General features: G+C 41.2%; 1 protein-coding gene across 7 annotated transcripts in view; it reads right to left on the bottom strand.

Annotated features, from left to right (window-relative positions):
* The window catches only part of ITPR1 (inositol 1,4,5-trisphosphate receptor type 1), a 216,163-nt gene that overhangs the window by 145,354 nt on the left and 48,715 nt on the right, over window positions 1-22,094 (bottom strand). For all 7 annotated transcript variants that reach the window (XM_060271356.1, XM_060271357.1, XM_060271359.1 and 4 more), the window contains exon 4: window positions 1,763-1,878. In XM_060271356.1, the coding sequence (XP_060127339.1) occupies window positions 1,763-1,878 (116 nt within the window). The remainder of the gene's footprint in view (window positions 1-1,762; window positions 1,879-22,094) is intronic.

The raw sequence follows: 22,094 nt of genomic DNA, 5'->3' as shown, positions 1-22,094 counted from the left end.
AATAATAATAATCTGCTTGCTTTCAACAATCCAAGTCATATCAACTGTTTTTGAAACCCCTCTGTTTCAGAATAAGTTGGTCATGAGACACTGTGGGCCATTGTGAATTTGCTTTTAAAAGACAGACTCGTACCTGCTGTGACTACAGTGAAGGTTTACAAGCATCCAGTGAAGGCAGTTTTTAATATGTGGAACTGACCTCACATGCAAGGTCAACCCATTATTAATTATTTCCCAAGAATAAATTAAGAGTTAATACACTTGGCAATTATACACTCTGCTGGTTCTTTGGAGTAACTATGTCTCGTTCCTTTCCCAGAAGAACTTAGCATAGTCCAATGAGCATTTGATTTGTTCTAGCTAGATCGATATGTGCAGGGGTATTTTCAGGCCAAAGCATGCCAAATACATGGTGCCGACGCAAGAGCTATATACATTTATTCTGAATGGAACGTATTATATTCAAAACTGAACATTTAGTGAGTCTTGATCACGATGTCACAAAACTGATCATTGAAAGGATAACCATGCATCTCAGAAAGGACAGAATTAGGGCAAAGAGGAAAATATAATAATAATAATAATAATAATAATAATAATAATAATAATAATAATAATAATAATAAATTTATACCCCACCCACCTGGCTGGGTTTCCCCAACCACTCTGGGTGGCTTCCAACAAAAGATTAAAAATACATTAAAACATCAATCATTAAAAACTTCCCTAAACAGGGCTGCCTTCAGGGCTGCCACTACCAAAAAGGCCCTCTGCCTGGTTCCCTGTAACTTCACTTCTCGCAGTGAGGGAACCGCCAGAAGGCTCTTGGTGCTGGACCTCAGTGTCCGGGTTGAACGATGGGGGTGGAGACGCTCCTTCAGGTATACTGAGCCGAAGCCGTTTAGGGCTTTAAAGGTTTAAAGGTTTAGGGCTTTAAACTCACATTTCAAACTGGTTTCCTTAAATAAATAAAAAAACCCAGTATTTTTTATAATGGTAATAATATAAGAATCACTTGTTTAAAATATGCTCCTATTTCAATTTGAGTGTAAGCCTTTGCCTTGTATTTATGTACTTCATATAAAGTATTTTATGTACTTTGTATAAAACCAGCTACAAATTGCAAGAATAAAAGAACTTAAAAGAATCTGACTTCAATTATTCTTTATTTTTAAAGTAAGATAGACATAAAGCTTATTCTAGTTTTCTTCACTACCCATGTAGAGTAGTTTGTTTTCAAAAATTATATGTTATTACTCACACCACACTTTCGTAGTAACAGATTTGCTTACTGCAGAGATGAGAACTGGAAAGTCTAATTTTTTTAAAGACGCAGACTCGGGCACAGTCAACCTGACCAATGTACCTGTCTAAACTATGAGTACTTTCAGTAACAGGCTTGTTATTTGAAACTAATGTGTAATAAGATGTTTCCCAGCCTTTCCTTGCATATTTTTAATGATTCAGGACTGGGGAAAGCACCTTCTCTCCTACCTGAAAGGGGGTAGGCATTGTTTTCCTGTGGTACTTTCTCTTCCTACACATGCAGAATCTATTCAAGGCCCATGTCCCTCATTTCCATGCTGTTAGTTTCTTGCACTCTCTTATACATGTAGCTGATTGCAGATGTTAAGAAAAAGTATCATCAACTCTGATTCCCCAAACCCCCTTTGGCCTGGGTTTGGTTTGTGCACATTAAGGCATATGTTGTTGAAATCTAAAAGTAGCATAAAACGAAGATCAAGATCAGTACCATACTCACATGTAGTTTGTTGAGCAATACAGCATCAGTTGTGCTGTTAGCTCCTGGCTTAGCAGCTTTCCAAAACTGCTTCTGTGCAGAATAGCGATTCATGGGACATAACTTAAAGAGGCAATCTACAAAGAGACATAAGAAAGAGTCATAGTTTAGCCATAGTTACATGATATGAGTTTTATCAACTATTATTAGTTTTATCAACTATTATTAGTTTTAATACCCTACACTAATTTTAAATATTTGGGAGACGTTTGGGAGAACTTTTTTTAAAAAGGAAAACAAAGCCATTGTATAAAACAGAAGAATTAATTATTCCACGATTTATGATAAACACCAGAATGGTGGCATTTGACGTCAAATCTGCAAAGCACAAATGTTGTTTAGTCGTTTAGTCGTGTCCGACTCTTCGTGACCCCATGGACCAGAGCATGCCAGGCACTCCTGTATTCCACTGCCTCTCGCAGTTTGGTCAAACTCATGTTCATAGCCTCGAGAACACTGTCCAACCATCTCATACAAATAGTGTATGAGATGCCCTACTCTTATATGGAACTGAAATAGGGGACTTTAAAGTAGCATCAGTGCAACCATTTCTGCTTGTCTGATGGAATGATCTCCCTTTTTCTTGCCCCACATGCTGATCTGTGGGTTCTCCCCAGAGCCTATTAGTTGGGCACGAAGGGAGGAGAAGGGGGCAAAGCCCTGTTGCATTAGCAGGACTTGACGAACTGGCTACCACTAGGGACAACTATTTAATTGTACCCACCCTTTTGACAACCCTGGTGGCGCTGTGGGTTAAACCACAGAATCTAGGGCTTGCTGATCAGAAGGTCGGTGGTTCAAATCCCTGCAACGGGGTGAGCTCCCGTTGCTCGGTCCCAGCTACTGCCCACCTAGCAGTTCGAAAGCACATCAAAGTGCAAGTAGATAAATAGGGACCGCTCCGGTGGGAAGGTAAACGGCATTTCCGTGCGTTGCTCTGGTTCGCCAGAAGCAGCTTTGTCATGCTGGCCACATGACCCGGAAGCTCCCTCGGCCAGTAAAGCGACCCCAGAGTCGTCCGCGACTGGACCTAACGGTCAGGGGTGCTTTACCTTTACCTACCCTTTTGACAGTAAAACTAATGCAATTTTGTTTTCAGAATAAGGTCTGGCAGGTCTATTTTACGAGCACCTAACCTAAGGGAAACCCCCTCAATTCTTGTTGAGGGCTGAAACTGGCATATTACCTAGCAGAAATTAAAGTTCACACACAGTAGAATTTAGACTTTCAATACAAGCAGATACAATCTTTTTCTGACTCAAATGTTTGATTTCACAAAGTTGCTCATATGGTTCAGCTATATGTGTCTTCTACGTACTGTTTTCAGGAAATGTAGCCACTGAACACAAACTGGAATCCAAACTCAAATACATTTTTTGGGCAGAGATTTTATTTACTGGCAGGGTTAACAGCACCCTGATATGCAATAATTAATTCCACCTATTAATAGCTCTATCAGATTTCATGCCAAGGAGAGTTCCAAGCCTTCTGTGTTTTCAGTGAGTTTCCTCCACATTTTCAGACAAATAAGGGATATACATGGCTATGATTCTATGTGTTGTTTAAGTTATGGCATCATACTTGTAGAGGTACAATGTTCCCTACAATTCCACTGTAGCCTTCTTCAGGAGGTATGGAAATGGGGAAGTTACCATGTGATGGGGCTGCACTGCAGCAGGGTTATAAGCATGCTAGATCCAGCTTCATGGGTCTGTGGCTTTCCAATAGTTATAAGGCCTCCGTGAATACATCTTGTAAAATCCAGATTGCAAAATGTGCAAGGAATCCTTCTGGATACAAAAACTTGTCCACTGCAAAAAGTCACATTCTAAATCAGGCATCCCCAAACTTCGGCCCTCCAGATGTTTTGGACTACAATTCCCATCATCCCTGACCACTGGTCCTGTTAGCTAGGGATCATGGGAGTTGTAGGCCAAAATATATGGAGGGCCAAAGTTTGGGGGTGCCTGTTCTAAATCATGGAAGGCAACTAAAATGGGGGCAGAGGGTGGCTCTGATATGTTATCAGATATCTGCTATCCCTCACATGATGTGTTTTCTATTTTCCATAACGCCTGTGGAGAGATTGGGTTATATCTCATAAAATGCAATGAATAAGCTACAGAAAAATTAAGAACATTCTTCAGACCAGCAGAAAGAATAATCTATCCTGGCCAGTGAAAACAATGACAGGAGTCGAAACTGTGGAAACTTTTGCCTTGGCAGCTGTGAAACAATGGCAAACCTCTTGTGGCTTGAATGAAGCTGAGATGAAAGGTTTTATTTAAAGAAGAAAAAAACCACACCAAAAAAATAGCTTCCTTCTTTGTGAGCAAATTGCTGTGTAGATTTTAAAGTTGCTGTTTATGCTTTGGTTCCACGGTCACTTAGATTTACTTATTGTTTAAGTGGTTCCTTTGGTCTGACATTTTCTTGTTGCAGCTTACAGCTAAAACAGCTTATGGCTAAAACTAACAAAATCTGGTCAAGGAAGAAACGCTTTTTCAAACACCGAAATAATTTCATTTTTAAGCAATGCGTTTAAATGGCATAAATGGACCTTAACAGGTGTTATGGGCCAAATCTTCTTATGCCGAAAGACAAAAACTAAAGAGTTTGCAATAGTTGTTTGCTCGCCGAGGTTTATACAAGTTGCAATACTCTCTCCTATAACTGGCTTAACTTTCTACCACAGAATGTGTGAGCGCCACTAATGTGCAAAGTTTCATCTCTACATCCATAGTGAAGATTACTTTGCCATCCCTCACAGCAGTAGCAATCTTCTGAGCAGCTATCATTTAAAGGACCCATGACTATGCAATCTGGCTTTTGAAGCTCATAGAGAAAGGCAACTGTAGACATGTTCTGGATATATAAATACATGCTTTCCTTCTGTTTTGCCATAAGCACCAGTGAGCAAGCTAGTGACATTTAACCATCAATGCAGTCAGTGACAACATGGCAAGAAGAACAGAGATAAGTAGCAAAAGAGGTAAGTGACATTCTAGGGCTGCCTGTGGACTTTAGGTTGTCAATCATTGACTGCCGCTTGTCTTTGTGGCATGAAGCAAATATATTAATGTATTGTAAGTTTCAGCAGTGAGGGTTTTTAAATAGAGCGTGTTTTAGCAAGTTCAAGATGCTATTTACACCAACAACTTGGGAAGCCACAATTAGATATAACTGCTTGGGAAAGGGGGGGGGGGAGAAAAGGAAAATAGATTCTCCCTAGATCAGAACAAAATTTCCCCTCATCAGTTGCTAAGCAACAGATAATGCAAAAATTAAATCAAGCTCTTTCAGAATTGAGTGCTCCAAGTAACCATTAGAACTTCTAGCTGCCAGAAAAGTGAAAAATAGAACAGCTGTTCCAAGTGCCTCTTTGCAATTATGCAGAAATAAAACTTTAGGCTGCCGTTATGTAATGCAATAGACAATGCAATGTTATATGCAGTTGCATAATCAACTTCAAAATATGGGTTAATATCCTGGTTTGTCCTAGAACAGTTAACCAAAGCCCCCCAGTTCGGACAAAACAGGAAACGATGGTTAAGAAATTTAATCACAGCTTGCATAGCGGGGCTCTGTGCATGAGTAAAAGGCCTGCGCATTGTTTCAACTTAACAGATACAGGATCATCTGAACCCCTTACTAAATTAAGGGGGAAAACTTACTTCAAGAGAACTTAGTATCCCACATCAAGTCATTGAAAAAGACAACAAATGAGCCAATCTAACCTATTATCCTATTCTGCAGGTAGTCAGCCCCAATACCCTTCAGTAGAAAAGTACATTGATGGCTCAAGGCTCAAATCTTTTGGACCTGGAACAAGAAGTCACCTGGATGTTATCACTGAAACATAGCACTTTCTTTTTGTATGGTTGTGTATATGCAAGCATGTAATCTCTCTCACGGTCCTGGTTTATCCCGTCCGAAGTCTCTGCGCTCCAAGTCCCAACAGCTGTCCGTGGGGCACATGCGCAGTAGTGCAATCCCACGGACACAGGGACTGGACGCAGAGACACTTGCACTTTATTATATAGGATGGTCACAACAATAACCCCTTCCCAACTCCATAAATCAAAACAAAAACAAAGCAAGAATATTTGACTTTAAAAAGAAGGAAATGGAAGAAGGGTTAAGCTTTCAAGCTGAGGTTTTCCCCAGACACTAATGTTTCAAATTTACTTCCAAATGATTTGCAGAGATTGATAGCTGTGACTAACACAGAAGGTACACTTCAGGCTGGTATTTTTGTATTGCAAATTGTAATCAACGTGCCAGCCACAAAGAATCTTCATTTCTACCCGAGAGAAAAATGTATTCATTCGCCATTAGCAATCAGCAAATGGTACTTCCAGGAATGTAATAATGCAGCAACTTGGAGAATCAGGGGACAAAAATATTTCTCAACCACCTGGAATGTATTTAAGTTTGCACAGATTTTAGACAGAGCTAAGGAACTTGTGGTCCTCCAGAAGTTGACTGACTCGAATTCCCATCTGTTTCAGCCAGAATGCCAAAGGTAAGAAATTATGGGAGTTGTAGTCTTGCAACCAGAGGCGTCTTTCCCATAGGGTTTAGTGGCTCATCGCACCAGGGTGCCGACCTCTCAGGGGCGCCCCAGCGAGTGGGGGAGCTGTGCAGCTTTGCCGGTGGCCTCCCCTTTCCCTGAACACCACCAGATGGTTGGCGGGGTGCAAGGAGCCTCTAGGCCCTATGGCTCCTCCTCCTCCTCTCCCTCAGCCGCGGGAATCCCCTAGCCACCGCCTGCCGAGCTGCTGTCGTCTGAGGGAGCAGTGGGAGCAGAGGTGGCGGAAGCGGCTCCTGAGAGACCTCCTTAGAGAGAATAGCATGCTTTCTTGCCCTTTCCCCGCCACTTTGAGAAGCAGCAAGGGAGGGAGATGCCAGCCATTCCTATTGCTCACACATTCCAAGGGAGCAGTTTTAAAAAGCCACAATTCCATAATGCAACAGGTAATGCAGTGTGAAACGGACATTAGAAGAAGGACAAAAGTGCTAGCATTATAAGCAGGAAAACTAACACAACAATCTCTCTGTCTGAATGGTCCCAGGGAAAAAAGGGGTGAGTTCTGTGATAGTGTTGCAACTTTGAATTGCTTTCCCCCAGTTTGCTAACTTGACACCTGGTTTCCCATGTTTTAAGCACCAGACTATATTTAACTGTATTTAACTGATTTAACTGATATTTGACAGTAAAACAACAGCACCACCTGGATGCACCTTTCAGTTATTGCTGTGTGTGTGTGTGTGTGTGTGTGTGTAGCAGCTTAACTCATGCTTCATTCACCTCAGGCTTGCCATTTAAAAAGTTACAGCATTGAAAGAGACATGTTGATAGCTCATAACTTATCAGTGGATGCCATACAAAGAATAAATATAACATACAGAAAACAAACGATGCATTTAAATTACCAGAAGGATGTGAAGAAACGGTTGCACTGTGAGAGGATATTTATAACAAAACCATGTTACATTAAAACACTCTGGTAAAGAGTGAACTGTATGAAGAGATAAACTGTCGGTTGACTTCTGACTAAAGCCAGGAAGAGATGCAATGCAGCCATAGGGGTTCCGTTGGCAGTTTTCCAAGGAACAGATAGGCTGTTAGTTTGTGGGTTTGTTTGTTTTTTAAATAAAAAAGGTCCTTACATACTTGGAAGGTTTTCTGTGATGGCAATTAACACCAGAACTTGGCTTTTATACAGGAGAGGAGAGTTGGGAAAGGGTCAGATTATGATAGTGGACATTCTATTTTTTAAAAAATAAATAAATCACCAGTCCTTAGTTTCCTAATTGGAAATCTGACTGGAAATACTATAAGGGCAAGCAGAGCACTGTTTGAGGGGGAAGGGGGCTAGTCAATTTACTGAAGCGCAGTATATCATATGTCTCTGTGTATATCAATATTAGCAAGAGACACAATGAAAATCCCTATGGAAGAAACAATATTTTCTGGCAACATACAGTGGTACCTCGGTTTATGAACACAATTGGTTCCGGAAGTCTGTTCATAAACTGTTCATAAACTGAAGCGAACTTTCCCATTGAAAGTAATGGAAAGTGAATTAATCTGTTCCAGACGGTCCGCGGAGTACTTAAACTGAAGCATTCATAAACTGAAGCGAACTTTCCCATTGAAAGTAATGGAAAGTGAATTAATCCGTTCCAGATGGGTCTGCGGCGTTCGTAAACCGAAAATTCGTAAACCGAGGTGTTCATAAACAAATGTTCCACTGTAATCCCAAGCATATCTGGTCTAGCAACAAACAGCACTCTATATTTCCGCTAAGGGATTCATATTCACAGACTTTCCTGGTCTGACTACCACAATTTCCAATTGACTGCATGCATGCTTTAACAAATGGGTAGCTCTTTAAAAAAGCTTCAGATAATACAAATCTGAAGAAAGCAGGAAAGTTGTCATTTGGTTTGCCTGTAAGTAGTTGATTTCTTAAAAAACAGTGGGAGGACAAGCCAGGCCAAGACAAGACAGGGACAACAGTTTAAAGTCTCTTCCCCATGAAACTGAACTCATAACCCTAACCCCTCAAATACTAGCTTATTTGCTTTTTAAAAAAGGCTATTCAATGACAAAACTATGTGACAAATGCCACGTCTAGTTTTGTCCTAAGTTTTCATTTCATTCATTCGTAGATAGACAGGGAAAATAACTGATAAATGGAGAAGGTAGCCACAATGTTGCCGGATCCTTATTTGCTTTCAATAGTAGTGTGAAACTTTGCATTAAAAATGCAGACACCCACGAAAGGCTCAATAAGAACCGTAATTCTTGCAAGGTATTTTATATTCAGGTACAGTTAACCAAGTACAAAATATGCATAACGTTGTCAATGACAAAGGGTATGCAAATTTCAATTGTGACTTTCCCCCTTTTTGGAGGAGGGAAGATTTAGGCTGTGTAGAAACTTCTGAGCAGAAACAGGAAAGCCACATTTGAAACAAATGCACCATATATTCAGCAATCTCTTGACTAGCATATATCAGTTGGTGTCAGAACGATGGGAATAACCAAACTCTTCCTTCCCAGCTAGAGAAAGGACAGTAGCTTTGAATCCCCACTACCAGAATTAGAGCTGCCCCAAATATTCTCCATTTTGTTCTCAGACAGAAGCTAGCAAACTAGGTGGGGACAGCTATTGTCCCGTTCCCCACCAAAGAAAAATCCAGTTTATGTGAATATCCACCCTCCCCCCCCCCAATCCTGTTTGGCACCATTATTCTCTCTGATGGCTGCTGTTTCCTCTTTCTGCAAACAAGAATCATGTGGCCAACCCAATGCACTGCACTGTACACACAATCAGATTTGGCTACATGACAATGTTAGGGGGGCCCTTGAGGATGTTTGAGAGAAAGGAGGCAAGTGAGGTCAATGTAAATGAATAAGTGAATGTTTTCAGAAGTTGGGGGGGGCATTTTGGGAACTCCTAGAAGCAGTTTGTGGAAAAAACAGAGCCTAGCTGATGCACTCTACTTGTAGAATATCAGATTCTTATTTTTATTTTTAATGTAATCTAGTAGTTGGCCAAAGAGATAACTGAGTTAAATGGAGAAAAGTTAGAGATGGGTAAAGCAAAATGGGATTTCAAAAAAATAATAATTGCAGTATTTCTTTGCTCTGTATTTTCATATTTAGCAGCAAGGTAAATAGTACCTAGCTGCATGTGATGTTCTCACCAGACGGATAGTTAGAAAGGGCTTGGGGAGTCCCAGAAAGCGAAGCAAGTTATAGAGGATATAACAATGTTTTAAAAGGACAGTTTTTGTCAAACTTCTATCTGCAGTCTTGATCATGTGAGGTGACATGCACAATCCCCAATATTTAAGAGCTAGTTTGCATGATCATCGCCATGAATTTCTTGCCTAAAAATGCATGTGTGTGAGACAGGGGGGGGAAGAGGGAGGGAGAGAGAATGAAAGAATTATCAGTCAAAACCTGCTGTTTCCCCACATTTACATGAGATGAACAAAGCCCACTGGTCATTTTATAAAGCTGATAAAGTACATTGGCTAACATTAAGACTTTAACAGGATTTTTTTAAAAAATATCCCGGAAACTACAACTTAACTAGTCAGCTTTAAACTATCATTTTCAAAGCATACTTGCTAATTTTTTGGTAGTACTACTTCCCTATTTTGTTAATGCAACTTCCCTATTTTGCTCAATAGTGCCCTTTTGCATATCTCTGAAACCTGTAGAATAACATGGCTCAAAGCTGCCTTTTGAATGTTGCACAGTTCTTGTTTAATTTTAGATGCTTTTAGGGAAAGACCCAACTGCTCAAGCTCAGAGGAATTCACCCTTCTCTTCCCTTCTTCCCGCCCTGCTGAGCCCTTCAAATCCTTAGTGGAGGCCCAAGACAGTCTACATTAAACAACTACAATCTTTTGGCAGAGGATCAGAAATTATTGTAACATAGCATGGAATTTCTCCACCAAGACATTTTTAGAGATGTGGCTTTGAAACAGTCTCCCACTTCTTCCGAAAAGAAACAGAGAAAGTTTCTCACTTGGCAACCCTCTTGTAATTTGAGATGAAAAGTCAACAAACAAAACCTGAATTGCTCCAAATGTTGAAAGATAAGTACCTGTTAAAAGGTAGGTAAAGGTAAAGGGACCCCTGACCATTAGGTCCAGTCATGACCGACTCTGGGGTTGCTGCGCTCATCTCGCGTTATTGGCCGAGGGAGCCGGCGTACAGCTTCCAGGTCATGTGGCCAGCATGACAAAGCCGCTTCTGGCGAACCAGAGCAGCACACAGAAACGCCGTTAAAAGGTACGACCCCCAAAGTTTTAAGTGCAATAAAACCTTGTGTGGCAAAATGAACATAGGCTTCAGTCTGATCCAGCATAGTGTTCTCCAACTATGTTCTCAGAATGGCCAATCAAGATACCTCTGAGAAGTCTGCTAAAAGGGCCTAACTGCAACATGGGAGGGGTCTAATTGTTCCCACACAGCCTCATCCTATCTTGGAATACAAAGCTCACCTGTGACCACTGAAGCTTCCAAAAGCTCTATAGCTCTAACTTCCCCTATGAATGTAAACAGAAAGAGGCTTTGGGCAAGTTGGTAAGCAGCTCTGAATCAGGGCTCCATGATTGTCTCCAACCCACTACCTGCTACATATTGGTGCTAGGGTCCTGGGGAAAGATGCCTGCAATGGGCCCCATCTCCAAGTGGGCTGCCTCCATGTCATTTCTCAAAAGGAGAAGGGCAAGGCAAGTGGAGGGTTTGCTCTCTTTGGCCCGTCACTATTTGCATGCTTGTGAAAGGCAGGGGGAGGAAGGGGCAACAATGATGAGAACAATGGAATTAGTAAAGGTAAAGGTAAAGGGACCCCTGACCATTAGGTCCAGTCGTGACCGACTCTGGAGTTGCAGTGCTCATCTCGCGTTATTGGCCGAGGGAGCCGGCGTACAGCTTCCAGGTCATGTGGCCAGCATGACAAAGCTGCTTCCGGTGAACCAGAGCAGCACACGGAAACGCCGTTTAGCTTTCCTCTGTAGCGGTACCTATTTATCTCCTTGCACTTTGAGATGCTTCCAAACTGCTAGGTTGGCATGAGCAGGGACCAAGCAGTGGGAGCTCACCCCGTCATGGGGATTCGAACTGCCGACCTTTTGATCGGCAAGCCCTAGGCTCTGTGGTTTAACCCACAGCGCCACCTGCGTCCAAATGGAATTAGTAGCGAGCCCATAAATCCAGGAGTGTTGACCTTCTCAGGTCCCCAAGACTCACCCTGCTCACCAATTCTCTTCTTCTGCCTTGATCTGATCCAAGTCTTTGACTCTTACCTGGACTGTTTGCCTACGTGTGTCCTTAGCGTTCTCCTGACCCAGCTATGCCTTATGCTTTAACATGCCCACAGCATTCCCTTTCTGAACATTACAGAAGAGGCACAATATTGTCAACTCAGCTATTCCAGCACTTTTCAGAACACCAAAAGCCATTCTCAGAGGAATTGGCAGACATGGGTGCCCTGCATGAAGACATTGAACTAGGTGGACTTTTAATTCTCTCAAACGCTTAAAGATTTAATGACACAGATATACACAGAACGACCTCCCACCAAGCCTATTTCCTATCCACAATAATCCAAGTTGATTAACACTGAAGATTTCCCTATTACTCAAAACAATTTTCCTTAACTTTGGAGGAAGGGAAACGAAAGTGGAAAAATAGTCCCTAAACTAGCCGAACAGTTCCTTCCAGAAGCAACAAGGAGCAGAGCGTTACCAAATAAGGCAAGTGAAAGCTAAACGCCAGAAAGAAGCAGGCCTCATTGTGGGTACTTTTTTTTATTTTTTTGGTGGTGTGTGCTAAAGATCAGACAGCTGGATAATAGAAAATGCAACTATACCAGCATTATTAGAGTGGTTCTCAGATGGGAAGAACAAATGTTCAGAAACCATGAACGGAAGCAGGGTCTGCCAGAAAAAGGGACCTAAAGGCATTTAAACCAGGCTTCAGAATGCTACCACATATTTTTTAGACACAGAAGAACATATTACAGTCTAGAGTTAAACAGCCTATCCTGTCTTTTTCAGCAGGGTAGTTAAAGCTTAATATTTGTTTGTGCTCTTGTTGCTCGTGAGATACAAGCAGAGTGCACCCTAGTATAATATACTCTACATTAGACACTTTTTTCTTTCTTTTAGTGCTTTAACACCTCTCTTCTGGGTGGCTGTCATTTCCACTGTAACACTTAAGCAAAAACCATACAAAATGCTCTAGACATAGGGGTATTCACACCTTGGAATGTAGATGCTGCAAGATAAATTCTGAGGAAAAGTTTTTAAAAATGTTGAGGAGCATAGACAGCTTAACTAAGAAGTAGTTTCTTTTTTGTCTGCTCTGCAACTTCCAACATTCAGCTTCATCGGCAGTCCCTGTGTTAACAGTAGTGCCCTGAGAAAGAGAACTATCTAAGATTGTCAATTAAGTTCAAGGCCACGGCAAAATTTTAACTAGGACTGCACACTTTGCCAGCTTTAAAACCTTTACTTCTTCAGAAACCACGTTTCTTTCAAAAGCTAAATTGATTTCTGCTTCGTACCTACATCAGGAGAATAATATGAAGTTATTTTCATTGCCTATTCACAGTTACAAAGCCCTAAATAGCACGGTATTTGAAAATCCTATTGAACCACTTCAATATGAGGAGCATTCAAATTAAGAGAGTCTTAAAAACCAGGATTTTTAAAAGGCGTCCTGTTTAATGGATGTGCATTTACAGTAATGAAACTGTGCTTTGATGTCTCAAATCCTTTGAATGCCTGAAAAACAAAAGTGATTTCTGCATATCACTTTCAGGATATTAAGCTATATTTCAGTAAATAGGATAAGCCGTAAGAATATAAATGCATGGGTGCTGGCAGAAAGAGAGGAAGCGGCTAAGCTGGGGCAAAGAAATGTGAATGTGGTTAAAGTATGATTCAACATTAAGTTGTCCTCCAGCACAATCATTTAGTATATTGCTCTGTGAAGCTGCCTTAAATATTTGACAACCAAGAGAAACAGAACCAGCAGTCAACTTGCATTTCCTGTTTGAGAAGCCAGTCAGTGGCTCAAGCTTCTCTCCACACATCTGGCGTTCCCACGGTTCCCCATATAGACACTTGCCACTGAAACACTGCAAAAACATGAATCTAAGAACTGGGGCCTAATATGAAGGTTCCCCAAAGTTAGCTTCTACAGTGTGAGCATCGTAGAAGACTTACAGTGCCTCTCACTTATGACAGGATTGATGCATGCTATTTTTAAACATGGGTAACAACACATGCTAGATGGGCATAAGATACAGTGGTGCCTCGCTAGACGAATGCCCTGTAAGACGAATTTTTCGCTTAACGAAATGATTTTTCGAGCGGAGGTTGCCTTGCTAGACGAATTCGTTTTACGAAAAATCCGTCTAGCGAATCGCGGTTTCCCATAGGAATGCACTGAAATTCAATTAATGTGTTCCTATGGGCAAAAAAAATTTCAAAATTTTTTCAATGCATTCCTATGGGATTCGCTAGATGAATTTTTCGTTATAAGAATTGACCCGTGGAATGAATTAAATTAGTCTAGCGAGGCACCACTGTATTGCAGAAGCACTTGGCAAGGCTGAACATATTAACAGGTCTCTGAATAAAACAGAGTCCTTTCCATCAACTATTGGTCCAATTTTCTACAAATATTCACACAACACTTTACCCATAATATTTTCAGGATATAAATAAAGCAGAGTTTAGAATTCACACAACATGACCATGCATGTAGTGGTCCCATCCGCCCCGACCAATGTGACAAGTAAACAGGACTGATAGGAGTTGTAGTCCACAAAATCTGGAGGGTAACCAGATTGGCTACCCTTGTGTTTGAGCATTAGGAGAGAGAGAAGAAGCGTAAGAGTAGCTCTAGCTGCCTCCCAAAGGAATCAGTTGCTCAGTGTCCAAGAGGAAACATGGTTGATGTGAGTCTCTCAGTAACAATAAACAGAAGTCCTGTGATAGAGGGTAAAATGAAGCAGGCATTTCAAAGTCAGTAGCAAAGATGTCCAGGGCCTCCCTTATCAGCTTTAATGGAGAGTCTCAATTTTTGACACTCCAGGACTGATGGTGGAAATGCCTGCTCTAAAAATCAAATAATACTTCCAGAAAGAACTAATGTGTGGTTTGGGAATGTTCCTAAATCCAGGTTCTCTCTGGGATGCCCAAGTGCAGGTAGTGTCCAGGAGCATGTTTCATCAACAAGTGGATTTGTAAATTATGCCCCTTCCTTTTTTTTTAAAAAAAGAGAGGATTTTTATCATTGTGGTGTGCGCCCTGGGAACCTCCTAACCAGAATAATATGTACAGTGGTACCTCTACTTACGAATTTAATGTGTTCCGAACGCACATTTGTAAGTCGAAAAAAATTGTAAGTCGAATCCCATAGGAATGCATTGGGAGAAAAAAAATCGTAAGTCGAAGCAACCCTATCTAAAAATTCGTAAGTAGAAAAAATCCTATCTAAACCGCATCCAAGATGGCGGACGGAGCTCCATTCGTAAGTAGAAACATTCGTAAGTAAAGTTATTCATAAGTAGAGGTACCACTGCACTGCATGTGAGGCTGGCCTTTAAAACTGCTGAGAAGCTACACAATGTGGCAATTAGGCTGGTTTCAGGTGTGAGACACAGAAAACAAGACCCACAACTTAGCATGAACTTCACTGTCTGCCGATTCCTTTGCAGGTTAATCTGAGGTGCTGCATGTTACAGTCTTTATAGACTGGGACAAGCATCCTCCCATATGTGTGTCTTCTTGCTCTTTGAGACCTAGGATTTAAAATGTGCTGACAGTATTATTGGCCACACGGGTTGCCGATGATGGGATGGAGTTGCAGAGCTTATCTCAAGCATTTTTTACAAGATCGTATTGCAGAACATTTCCACTGCTGCAGAATAGTAACAGAATAAAACCAGGGATCTTGCAATGTACTTCTGCCTTCTATAGCATGCTTGTCTTCCTATGCACTATGTAAAGGATGTTCAAGTGAAAAAATAAAAGTCCAACCATTTTCAAACGCAGAGCTGCAAGGCGTTGCACATCTATAGATTTCTGAATTCACCCCTGATACCATTGCCATGTTAGAACATCAAGGACACGAAGATAAAATCAATGTAGAATTCGCTGCCTCTGAAGACTTCGCCTGAGCCTGTGCCTATTTCAAATGCAGTATTAGGGCTACTTTTGAGTTACTGGGGCATTTTACTATTTTTAAAGTTATATTTTTGTTTCATTTTAGCTAAGTGGCTTTTATGCTTTTGGTACTATAGGTTATTGGTAGTTAGTTAGTTAGTTTGACAAACTTAAAGATAATCCTATATGTGTCTATTCAAAAGTAGAAATGAACAAATCTATGCATTTTGGTTTCTTTCGGCTTTAAAGTACTATACAGTTTACCTGATCACCAAAGAATTGATGCTTTTGAATTATGGTGCTGGAGGAGACTCTTGAGAGTCCCATGGACTGCAAGAAGATCAAACCTATCCATTCCTAAGGAAATAAACCCTGAGTGCTCGCTGGAAGGACAGATCCTGAAGCTGAGGCTCCAGTACTTTGGCCACCTCATGAGAAGAGAAGACTCCCTGGAAAAGACCCTGATGTTGGGAAAGATGGAGGGCACAAGGAGAAGGGGACGACAGAGGACGAGATGGTTGGACAGTGTTCTCGAAGCTACCAACATGAGTGTGAACAAACTGCGGGAGGCAGTGGAAGACAGGAGTGCCTGGTGTGCTCTGGTCCATGGGGTCACGAAGAGTCGGACATGACTAAACAATTAAACAACAACAACAGTTTACCTCATTTTTCCATCAGTGGACAAACTTCATTGAAATAAAGAAAAACATACATGAAAAATTATATGCATTTTCATGAACATTTTACAAGCCACTCCATCTATTATTTTTGCCTGCTATTTTCCCCAATATATATGGTTGGATGTTTTTTGTCGCTGCTGGAGAACCGCATTACAATATTCAAAGTATCGCTGGGCAAAGAGGAAAATGGACAGGTTCACATCAAAATGCAAAGCAAGCGAACTTCTCCTTTATCCCACATTATTTTTATTATGTATTTTGTGGTTTTATATCTTTATTTTATTATGTGAACTGTCCTGAGACCCCCAGGTGTAGGGTGGTATATAAATTCAATAAATCATCATCATCTCCTCTACACAGAATCAAGTCCTGCTGAATTCAACAGGGTTTCCTCTTGGGGGAAACGAGTACAGAACTGCATCCTGAATAAGCTAAATTAACATGAAGTGTGTGAGCAACGGAAAGAGCAGAAGGAGAACAGGAAACAGAAACTCTTGCACTGGATGTTCCACCACTTGTTTTCTTGCTGTTTGTGTTTTAGAGAACTAACAAGGTCCTCCTACTTCAAAAGCAAGTCCACCGGGACTGTATCAGCAGTGACATTTGATATCTCATTCTACACCGTACCGTGCCAATTTCTGTTCGCTACCACAGAAGAAAACTGGCTCCCAATTAAAATGCCACCATCTGATATTAGGACTCCCACAGAAAAGGTTTTCTTCCAGGCAAACGAAAACCTCAAAATTTAAAGCCAGAAACTTGACTTATTACTGAAGCTGTTTGCAAAAATTAATTGACCCCTGAGCTTCAGGCACAAGTTTTAGCTTTTAATGCACCCGTTTTAATCCTACGCCATTTAGCTAAAATCTGATTGCCTATCTAAAAATCTACATTTTCCTTAAAAGCAATGACATTGTCACTAGAGGCTCAGGTGGCCTCAGTAGCTATGGCTGCCTATTTCCAGCTCCAGCTCCTTTTGAAAAGAGATGACCTGGACATTGTACTCAGTGCTCTTGTAACTTCCAGACGGGATCATTACAGCACACTATGCAGGACTCCCCTACAAAGACAACTCAGAAAATTCAGCTGGTCACAAATGCAGGGGCCAGATTCCATTCAGAATGGATATAGTCCATGTGATAAAACAGCTGCACTGGTTGCCAGTTTATTTCCAGCTGTCGCACACTGGGTCAACATCTTCATTGAGCTATCCACTATGATCCTGAGGTCTTGTTTGTGGTCTGTCAGCACCAATTCATATCTCATTAGCATATGGGTTTTTTAATTTAAAAAATGGGGTTGGTTTTTTTTGTCCCAATGTACATCACTTTACACATGCATAGACTAAATTGCATTTTCCATTTAACTGCCCATTCACCCAGTTTGGATAGATTGTTTTGGAACTCTCTGCAATCTTTTATTTTTAAGCATGTTAAGCAATACGCATCAGCAGCGATTAAATAATAAAGTAAAGGCAGCAAGCAGAGGGAAAACGCCCTTTTAAAAAAGTCTGCTTCTTTGTTAAACTGTTTGGGACCATAAGGACTACCTGGACCCATATCTCCCTGTGCTGTAAGATTAGTATCCAAGGTCTTGCTTGTTGGTCACCTTTAAAGATCAGTTAGACTGGCAGGCACTAGGGATAGGGTCTTATTAGTCATGGCCCCTACCTTCTCCAAGAATATACAGTTGTAATACAGTGATACCTTGACATCCAAATGACTCGATCTCCGAAGGTTTCGACTTCCGAAGTCGACAAACCCGGAAGTCTTTTCAGTGCACCTGCGCAGAAGCGGTGTGCGTGGTCAGCGCATGCGCAGAGTGCAAAATCACGCTTCGCACATGCGCAAAATGGGCTCTTCAACCGAAGACTTCGACTTACGAAGACGGCCGCGGAACGGATTGTCTTCGTAAGTCAAGGTACCACTGTATTAAATAAGATGTTGAAAATCCTCCTGTTTCAATTAGCTATTACTTGATGTGAGGTTTGTTTCTATAGCTCTGGAAACGGTTTTATGCAGCTTTATATTCTAACATTGCTATCTCATTAATCATGCCTTAATTTTAGTGGGTCTACTCAGAGTAGGACTTACCCTGAATACAACACACTGGGAGAGATTTACATAACCAGCCCTATCAGTGGAACCCTTGTGCAAGGACTTCCACTTGTGGGATGGGACTCTCCCCCCCCCCCAATTGCATCCCTCCAGGAGATCTCCTAGAACAGCATGCAGGCATGGAGGGGATAGTTCTACATGGCAAGCTGAAATCCTTGTATAGGTAGAACAACTGAAAGAGAGGGTGTTGTTGTATTCAACCCAATGATTCTAATTTTCAATTTGCCATCGAAAAAACAAATTTACATTAGACCAAGTCAAAAATATTTAAATTCCATTCACCATTGGATATCATACAAAAATAGATTCTGATGAAGTTCATCAAAAAATAAAATTTTAATATCCTAGTTTCAGAAATGTTATGCACATTCATACTATATAATCTTAATATACTAGATTTTGTTATGTTTTTATATACAATGGTACCTTGGTTTACAACCATAATCAGTTCTGGAGGTCTGGTTGTAAACAAAAACAGGTTGTAACCCAAGGTGCGCTTTCACCACACACTTCCGGGTTTGATGTGGTTGTAATTCAAAATGGTTGTAATCCAAAGCGCTTGCAAACCAAGGTACCACTGTATACTGTAAGCCGTCCAGAGTGGCTGGGGAAACCCAGCCAGATGGGCAGGGTATAAATATGATTATGATTAGCATCATCAGCATACATTTTCTCTCAGGAATACAAAGTTTAGCCCTATAGCTACTGTATTTTTCGTTCCATAAGATGCACTTTTTTCCTCCTAAAAAGTAAGAGGAAATGTCTGTGTGTCTTATGGAGCGAATGCACAGTCCCTGGAGCTGACTTGCCCAAGAGCTAAAGGCTAACAAGAGGGAAAGAGAAAGGAACCCACTCAGCAGCTGATTGCAAGAGATCTGAGAGGGAGATAAGGGAGCTAGCTCTCTTCCCGGCCCCTTGCCTAGGCCTCACTTGTTGTCTGCAGAGGGAGACATGTGACTGGCTGATTAGATTATCTGTCTGGAAACTGTAGAAATGGGTCCCTTTCCTAGAGAAGCTGCAGAACTGTGTTGAACCCCATAAAACAGGATTTTCCCCTTTGCAAGGAAACTCAGCAACTTTGAGCTGATCCTTAAAAATGGAGCTTTCCCCCTTTGCAAAAAAGATGCACAGCTCTGAGCTGACACCCCCCCCCAAAAAAATGGGGCTTTTCCCATTTGCAAAAAAAGCTGCACAACATAGAGCCAATCCTTTAAAAAATGGAGCTTTCCCCCTTTGCAAAATAAGCTTCCTCAAATATTTAAATGGATGGGGGGCAAAGGCACCTAGGCCTCTAAGAGTTGCCTACTATGCCTAGGACAATTCAACAAAGCAAAAAAAAACTTCTTGTTTTCTTTCTCTGAAAACTAGGTGCGTCCTATGGTCAGATGCGTCCTATGGAGCGAAAAATATGGTGCTTTAACCCGGCAAAGCACACATTAGAGAAATGCACACAATTCCCTCAAATGGCAACTCAAATCTCTGGTTTTAACTGGCTGCTGCTGACCAACTGCACTCTATTCCCTTTTGCCTATTACCTGATCCTTCTTTGTCTCCTTTCAGCATCACAGCCTCTGTCTTTTCTACTTTGCCCTTACCTTTTCTGAACACCAGCTCATGTACCAAGGCAATATGGAGAAGGACAAATCCCTTTCATCTGCTAGTGGAGCAAACTTACTGCCAAAAGTGAGGGTTATTTAAGGTAAGTCTAGCCTGACTATACATGAAGAACTGCTGCCAAGGAACTATTAAGTACCAGTGTTGAGAGCCAGTCTGACGTACTGAGTAAAGTGTTGGACACGGGCAAAAGAGACCCAGGTTCAAATCTCCACTCAGCCATGAAACTCATCGCGTGACCTTGGGCCAACCACTACCTCCCAGTCTAACTAATGCAGTGTACAAAATCCATCAGCACCTTGGAAGAATAAAAACATGCTATTAAATTCAAGCTAGTCTTTATTTTGTATCTAAAGTTGTTTTGGCTTAAAATAAAAGATTGTACTGCTTAATAGAAGAATTCTGTCTTCTGGTGGAGTACAGAATGTTACTTTGTCCATGCTTAAGATGCTAATCATGCATCCATCACCTGTTGAAGAAAATTATATCTCCATTGTCAGGTACAGTACTGGCAGTTAAAATACATATTTAGCTTACGTTGAAAGGCAGGGGGGGGGTACAAAGAGAAGCTGCCAAAACTCAAAGTGAAAAAGGACAAGGATTCAATCCAGTTATGCACCCTATTCGACAGAACAACCAGCTGAATAGTTTCAGACAAGGTCTCGGTTTTCAAAACACGTGGGAAGAAATCTTAGGGGGTCGCATATATAAATAGAGCTTTACATCTTCCATGAAGGTACCAGAAGTCATAAATCTAACCTGCAAGGCAATATCGCTTGATCCAAAAACAAAACAAAAATCAGTGACAGATCTCATTTTGACTGGGTAACAATTTTCAAAAAAAATATTGCAGGCAAACAGTTGCGGCATGTGAGGCTTCCACAAAGCTACTAGATAAGTCAACGGCGACAATTGCCTTCCCCTCACCCCAACAACTACCAGTACTCCTGTCCCACAGCCCAAGCAGAAAGATTTGCTCTGCAAACTCTCCATGACTTGCAGAGAACTTGGGAGAAATAGATTTTGTTCTCCCTTCAGTAGAAGCCCAATGTTGAAGCCTAAGGAAACACCTCTCCCTTCCCTTGAATTCTTGGCACATGCCACAACACTGGGGGGGGAGGGGGGCAATTAAGAGCCAACACAAAAGTCAAGCCAAAGATACATGGCCCTTTGTTCATAGAACTATGGAGCCATTGGTTTCTATTTATGAACTCTCATAATTTCAGAGAACCGACTCAAATTTGCAACAATTGCTTTATCAAATGTTTGTCCGCTAGATGAACAGTTTTGCTTATTTAACACATAGCAGTAACTCCTCACAGTAGGGAAAAGAGAAAACAGCCTCAATAAATTGCTTTGTGTCATTTACAGCAGTCATCATGTCATGCAAGGTGCTTTGGCATCTAAAATAGGGGGGGGGAGGAACCATCAGGACATGCCCAAAGTGTTGGCAAGTAAAATCCACCACTGGGCCACCTGATGCTGTACTATATTCCTTAACTATTAAGGATGATTAAGTAAGTTCTGAAAGTCCTATTTCCCCCCAGGCTGAAATCCACCAGTAAGTCACAATAGATGGGGTATAGATGCTCTGCAACTAAAGCATACATAGTGTTTGTATAAAAGATGTTTATCTTTGAAGACACAACATTCGTTCTGTGGTTTGCTATGCTGTTAGTGAAAACTATAAATTCATCTCCGGAGCTTACGCACTGAATACAGGGAAGGTCTCCAGCACAGACGAACTGGACAGGCAGGTTTTCCTAGCTTGCATAACAAAATGACTGAAACCAGCATACTCAAGGACAGAAGTCAAGGACTGGATGGTTTTGCTATACAGATATAACAGTTGCACAAACAGGTGTGCTGAAACTGTAGAGAGAAAGAGAGAAGACAAAGGGGGAAAGCAGAACAACATTGACAGCAGGAAGTCAATGGCCTTTTAAACTGAGGGGGGGTGTTGTTTTGTTCGTTGTTATGGTTTGTATTTTTGTGTTTTTATATTGCAAACCGCCCTGTGATCATCAGATGAAGGGCAGTATAGAAAAATTTAAAAAGAAGTAACTGTTGAATGCACCAGGTAGTAATGCCATTAGTTTCACATAGTGTAATAATGTATTAAGTGGTAAGAGTATCAGGCCATGAATGCTTACTCACTGTAGTACAGAGGCG

The sequence above is a fragment of the Zootoca vivipara genome, chromosome 2 (genome assembly GCF_963506605.1).
Source record: "Zootoca vivipara chromosome 2, rZooViv1.1, whole genome shotgun sequence".
NCBI lineage: Eukaryota > Metazoa > Chordata > Lepidosauria > Squamata > Lacertidae > Zootoca > Zootoca vivipara.
Note: the sequence above shows the minus strand (reverse complement) of the source record. Positions and strands in the feature narration are given on the sequence as shown.